We start from the raw sequence: 6,491 nt of genomic DNA, 5'->3' as shown, positions 1-6,491 counted from the left end.
CTGTGTGAGGATCCAGGGTGGCCGCGTGAACGGAGTTCAAGGAGCGCCCAGGGCCCAGGGAACAGTCAGTCCCATGTTCTTATTTCACCACGAGGGCCTCCAGGAAAGGGCCAGCCTTCCACATAGGCCTCTGCCCAGAAATGTCCACATCCCCTGGGGCCCCGCTCTGGCCCCTGTCCTGTGAGATGGCCCGCCAGACCAGCCCCAAGGGCAGTGACACAGAGGGACCAGGGTAGACACCTGACCAGGCAGCTGGGCAGGCCTGTCTGTGTACACAGGCAGGGTGACAGGTGTCAGGCCAGGTGCCAAGCCCCTCTCTCGTCCACCCTGGACAGCCCCATCTCCCCACTGGGTGTAAGCTGCCACAAGCACCCTGGACGGTGGGGGACGGGCCTCACCTCCCATGGTTGGGGACCCTCGGCTCGGTATGACCCCTAGAGAGTTTCTCGGTCGCTGGTAAGACCAAGTTGTTTGTTTCCCAGGCCCCCTGTCCACCTGACACTGACCAAGACTCAGTCGGTGGGGCCCAGGCATTCCTGCGCTGGCTGACCCGTGGCTGGGAGTGAGGAGGAAGACAACAGGGAAACCCATGCTCCTCATGGTGGCCCAGCTGGCCTGTCCCTGCAGAGCCTGACTGAGCATGGATGTGCCACCCGCTCCCATGTTGGCCGGTCCCCTGGAGCACTCAGCCCCATCCTGGGGGGCGGGGAGGGGTGGGGCCAGCGAGAGGCTGGGGGTTCTTGGAACAGGAGGGCCACCCGGGCTCTGCATGCAGGGGTGCTCCCCAGGTAGACGGCCCCACACTCTGCGTGGCCAGACTCCCTGTGAGCACAGGAACCCCTTCCTGGTCCCCAGCACCTGTACCCTGAGTGGGTGCCGGTGCTGCCTGAGAGGACCAGCAGGAAGGTTCTACAGAAGGCTGCTCCCTAGCCTGTTGCTTCCTGGCCCGCTGCCCCTGCCCCATCTCAGGGCCCCCCCGGGGCCCCTCCAAAAGGCAGGAGGGGCAGTGGCGGGCAGGTGCCCTGCCTCTGTGGGCCTCTTGAGTGGTGCAGGGTCCCCTGCAGCCGGGTCTTTGGCAGGAGTCATGGCTCAGCTCACTGGTGGGTTCCATCTGCCCCCCTCACCAAAGGAGAAAAGGTTCCGGCCTCAGTAACAACAACAGGCTTTTAGCAGCTGCAAGCCCAGGGCCCCTTCCCCCATCTCCTCCCTGAACCCCCTTCAGGCCTGGAGCTCCAGGGAAGTGTCCCCGCAGGAGACAAGGGTCCCAGAGGGTAGGACGCGGTCCCCTGGCAGCTGAAAGGGTGGTGCATTTCAGGGGACATCTGCGAGGAGGCGGCCCAGGGAGATCCCTGCAGGACAGGGCCAGTGAAGGAGGTCAGAGGTCAGGGCTGCACCCCCAAAGGAACTGAGTGGACTCCGAGCATCAATGTGACACCTCCATGCCTGTTGCTTGGCAGGGATGTAGACTTCTGCAGAGCTGGGTGCCCAGGGAAGGCCTTCTTCCCAGGGGGCACAGCCCACCGGATGACATGGCAGGTGGAAGGGACTGTCCCCTTCCCCTGGGAACGGTCCCCCAGGCTGCTCCTTCAGGACTGTGCCCCAGTGTGTCCCACCCCCACCCTCCCCTCACCTCCAAAGACCTCCAGGCTGAAGAGCAGGGAAGAGTTAGGCAGAGGCCTGGGGGCAGTGTGACCTGGTATTGCTACAGGCTGGGACGTCCTGGGACTTCTTATCAGCTAGCCAAGGAGTCAGAACTTCAAAGGGAAACAGCAGGAAGGAGGATAGGCTGGGTGCCCTCTAGGGAACCTGCTCAAAGCACAGGACAGCTTTTGATGCCACCTCCAGGCAGGCGCCAGCCTAGGCCTAGTTGTGTGGCCCTGCTCCTCACAGCATGCTCGTGGGCTGCATACAGCCGACTAGAGGGGGGGCCCCTCTGGACATTAGGAGCTGCTGTCCCCAAGGGCAGTCCCTGTCCCCCTGCATGGTGGGAGGCAAGGACTGTGGTTCTGTTTCTAGCTGGAGAGGAGCAGCCTCCAGTGATGGCCAGTGATGGCCAGCCACAGCCACCTCTGGGTGCAGGCAGGGTCCCCGCCCCGGTCAGGCCGGCCCTGCACGTGCCCATGCGCCGTCCGCTGAGTCCCCGGCCTCGCAGGCACCGTCGGGACCCTGCGAGCTGTCCTCGGTGGCGCAAGCAGAGCGCGTGCTATCCTCACGCAGGGATGGCTCAGGGCTGACGGCCCTCTGCTGCTGCTCCTTGAGCTCGGAGTAAGAGCGCGAGAAGGTGTGGAAGATGGAAGTGACGGGAAAGGCCATGAGCAGGATGCCGCTGAGGATACTGCTCAGTGCCACCACCTGCCCGGGCACGCTGCGCGGCACCATGTCCCCGTAGCCCACAGTGGTCATGGAGATGACGGCCCACCAGTAGCTGGCTGGCACACTGGAGAAGTCACGGCCCGCGCCCAGCTCACGCTCAGCCAGGTGCACAAGCGGCGCGAACAGAGCCATGGCCACGCACAGGAAGAGCAGCAGCAGCCCAAACTCACGTGCGCAGCGGCGCACCGTCAGGCCCAGGGAGCGCAGCCCGAGTGAGTGACGCGCCAGGCGCATCACGTAGAGCACACGCAGCGCACGCAGCAGCCGCAGCACCAGCCCAGCGCGCTCCAGCAGCTTGTTGCCGCCCGCGCCCGCACCTGCCCGCTGCATGCCGCCCGCCGCCAGGCCCACGAGCAGCGACACGTAGAAGGGCAGGATGGCCAAGATGTCAATGATGTTGAGTGGCGTCCGCAGGAAGGCACACTTGCTCTCGGCCTGCAGCGAGCGCAGCAGGAACTCGAAGGAGAACCAGGCCACGCACACCGTCTCCAGCACGAAGAGATTGCGGCATTTGCGGGAACACTCACCCTGGGGAGGAGAGGGACACGTGTTGGGGGCTGGGAGGCCCCCACCCTTGCTTCCCCAGGATGGGGGATGTCACCCTGGGGTGGAGGGGACCTGACTCCCGACCCCAGCCCATGCAAGCGTGCCACTGGGGGAGCTCCACGGGTATCCACAAAAATGCCTGATTCCTATAAAAGAGTCATTTGGAGATGATATTTCCACAGGCGCTCAGCTGACCTGCTCCCCAGCAAACTGATGAAAAGCACTTAAAAAACAGCCAGAGCTTCTGGAAATGGTCCTGAGGGTGAGCAGCAAATGAAACGTCCGGACAAGAAAATCTACGAAAATTTGCGAAGGCAGGCGGGGGTTTCCTGTGTGACCACAGACTCCATCCCCCACCCGAGAGGCTGTAGCCAAGGGTCCAAGCAGGAGAGAGGCTTCAGAAGCCAGGGCTGCCCCAGCTGCATGCTGCTGGGCCCAACCCAGGTGACGGGGTGGAGAAGAGCTGCTCAGCAGAGGCCATGTGCTCTGAGCCACGGGCCCGCCTCACGCTGGAGGTGAGACCACTGGGGACCCCACCAGGGCCACTTGGCCTCCCTGCCTCGCAATGCCCTGCACCTGGCTCAGGTCCCTCTGGACACTGAGAACAGACCCTCAACACCTGCCCAGCTCCCTGAGCCCTCTCAGCAGGTGATTCGTGGGGGCGGGGGAACAGCAGTGACCTTTTGCCACCCAGAGACAGCAGCTCGAGACCCAACTGATGTATCAAATGGAGACCAGGTCAGGGGTCAGCGGTCAGCATTCCAACACCTGAGAACTCGAGCGCACAGAGACTGTGGGGCCCCACAGGGCTGCTCTCTAAGTCCTGTCTCATCTCTCCACGCGAGGCACCGATGTATCACTGGTCGGCCAGGAACCGGGCAAATGGGGCTCCCACGAACTCCCTGGGACCGACACTCATGGCTGGGTGGGTGGCATGTGTGTTGAGCGGAGCTCCCCATTAACGAGCTGTCGGAGTCCAGCACCACACCTGCTACACTACTCATGGTCTCTGGGGCAGGCCTGGAGACCCTGGCCACGGACCGGCTTCCCTGAGGGGCTCCTGGACAATGAGGGGGCGCCCCAGACAGGCCCCCGGCTTCTGCTGTCCAGCACCACTCCAGACCCTTCTGGGCCAGCGCAGGGCCGGCAGCCCCCCGTGGGAGGTGTGCTGGGCCTCTCGCCCCACACCCAGCATCATCCCTAAACAAGAGCCCCACTGCGCGGTGGCTCTCGGTTCTGTTTGAGCTCAGCCAGGAGGCAGCCCGGAGGAAGGGTCTCCGTGGCCATGGTCATGGGGACCGGCGTGACCCCGGATCTGGGCCCAGGCCCAGCAGAGCATACAGCCGTGGGGGACCCAGTGCGGCTTGCTGCTTCTAGGTTTCAGGCAGGTTTTGTTCCAGCAATTTCTGGTGCCTGTTCGTCCCGAGGGCAGTGAAGTCTCATCGATATTTAGGGCTGCCTGGGCCAGTGGAAACGCTGACTCTGGTCCTGGGCCTCATGGGACAGCAGGTAGGGGCTCTGAGCCCCAACGTTGAGCCTGGGGGACACCAGGAGGGGTCTGACTTTGCCATGCCTATGTCCAGTTGGGTTTAAACTCCCAGAGGTCAGAGACCGTCTCGGGACAGAGCAGGAGGGCCTTTCTGCTGGACCAGGGCATGTAACTGGACTTGGGGAAAACCCAGGTCCACAAGTTCTCAGTGAAGACACAGCTGGGGCCCGTGGGGACTGGGACAGAGCTGGTTGGGAACCCCTGCTCCAGGAAGGGAGGGGGAGGGAGCCCACATCCTCAGGGACGGTGGCTGGCAGACGGGAGGCCAGTGAAGGTCAGGCACGACGCCAGACCAGGGCAGTGACGCACCCACCGGGCTTCCGTCTGATTAGAAGGAGCCTGATGACCGCAGCCGAGGGAGCCTGTGGTGGTGCTGTGACCTGCGACCCACAGCCCCAGACACGCCCCTTGTCTGGCCCCCGTGTCTCAGCCCCAGAGCCCAGCCAGGTGCGACATGAGTCCCCATGGGGGTGTTGTGACCACCGTGTTTGGGGAGAGGATGCTGCAGGCTGTGGTCCCATGAGGGCTGGTCCGGGAAGGACCCTCGCCCACACAGGAGGAGCTACCGGCGTGCCGACCTGCAGCCAGATCCATTGGTGGATTCTGGAGGAGATGGGCCTGTGGGAGCCCCGCCACCGCCCTTCCCTGCCCTCTCCTTAAGGACCAGCTGTGCAGGTTGTAGTGAGCTATTTCTGGAACTTTTAACCCAGAAAACAGATCCTGATTTATCATAGTTTGACACATCTGGCCTATTTGGCCAAAATTGGGTCAGAAATAAATTTCCCTTCAGCTGGCTCACCAGGTTTTGACGACCCCCTCCCCCAACTAGACAAGTCTGGCTTTTGCTTGTGTTTCGCAGATGTCCACAGCTTTCACGCATCCGGCCTCCGGCCAGGTGCCTGTATGCATTCATCAAGGCCTGCGTACCAGATGCGGCTGCCCCCCTGGCCCCACCCAGCCCAGCTGGGCGCCTCTGAAACTTGGCCAACTCGGCCTGCTCGGCCCGCTATGCAGCACCGGCTCTGCTCCCGGGCTCCCATCAGGCTGACGACCAGGGTGGACGGAGCATCCTGCTGACGGCTGCTCAGCTGGCTGCTCCTGGGGGCCAGAGGGTTCCAGTTCCTTTTCCAATAATTTGGTTTCTTTCCAGGGTTGGAACTGGGCCTCCTCCAGTGACTCGTGGCTCAAGAACTAAAGTCAGCTGCCCCCAAGGAAGCAGCTCGAGGACTCGTGAACTTTGAGCTAATCACAGACACCCTTACCGGCCGTGGGGAGGGATGTGCGTGCGTACCTGGCCCGATGTGGTGGCGTCATCCGCTATTACAAAACTCAACCAAACACAAGGTGGCTCGGAACGTTCCAAACCCTCATGCTGCGGGACCCAGCTGCAGGCAGGGCAAGAGGGCTGGAGGAGCGCCAGCAGAGCCCTAGAGGGAGCCGTCCATGCCAGGCCGAGGAGGCCTGGGCACAGGCTGGCCAGGGATGGTGACAACGGTCCAAGCTAGCTTTTGGAAAAGCAGCATTTTGGAAACCACTGTTGGAAGGCACAGCCTTCCCACATGGTGTCCACTTGGCACTGTTTTTATTTTCTAGTGAAAATAAACGAAAGCTCGGAGCTGAGTCTCATTAGTAACAGAGGCCGTGGGGTGGTCAGCGGCTGACTCTGGGGAGAGGCCTGGCCCCGGTGCATGCCCACCCTGGCCTTGCTCTCATTTCAGAACACCAAAAATTCAGCGGCGTGAGCCCTGCCAAGCACTCGGCTGGTTCCAGTGAAGCAGGAGGTGGGGGCAGCCAGTGGGGAGTCTTCCCCGGAAGCCAACGACTGGGGAGAGCTCCAGCAGAGCCCCCACCGCAGCCGGGCCACAGGTCCTAGCTGAGGTTCATCTAGGACCCTGAGGCTCCTGAGCTCTCCTGTTCTTCTCTGTCCCCAAAGTGTCCACATCCCTTTGCTGCCTGCATTTTCTGGACACTGAGGCCCTTGTCTCCAACAGTCCATCATGGACACTGTGTGTCTGGACAAACA

At 62.5% G+C, this 6,491-nt stretch overlaps 1 protein-coding gene across 1 annotated transcript in view; it reads right to left on the bottom strand.

The window, feature by feature from the left end:
* Window positions 1-4: 4 nt before the first annotated feature.
* KCNG2 (potassium voltage-gated channel modifier subfamily G member 2) overlaps window positions 5-6,491 on the bottom strand; it is a 40,008-nt gene continuing 33,521 nt past the window's right edge. Inside the window, exon 4 of the mRNA XM_053912797.1 lies at window positions 5-2,901. Coding sequence (XP_053768772.1) covers window positions 2,098-2,901 — 804 coding nt within the window. The 3' untranslated portion in view covers window positions 5-2,097. The remainder of the gene's footprint in view (window positions 2,902-6,491) is intronic.

Source organism: Desmodus rotundus, chromosome 10 (genome assembly GCF_022682495.2).
Source record: "Desmodus rotundus isolate HL8 chromosome 10, HLdesRot8A.1, whole genome shotgun sequence".
Lineage (NCBI taxonomy): Eukaryota > Metazoa > Chordata > Mammalia > Chiroptera > Phyllostomidae > Desmodus > Desmodus rotundus.
Note: the sequence above shows the minus strand (reverse complement) of the source record. Positions and strands in the feature narration are given on the sequence as shown.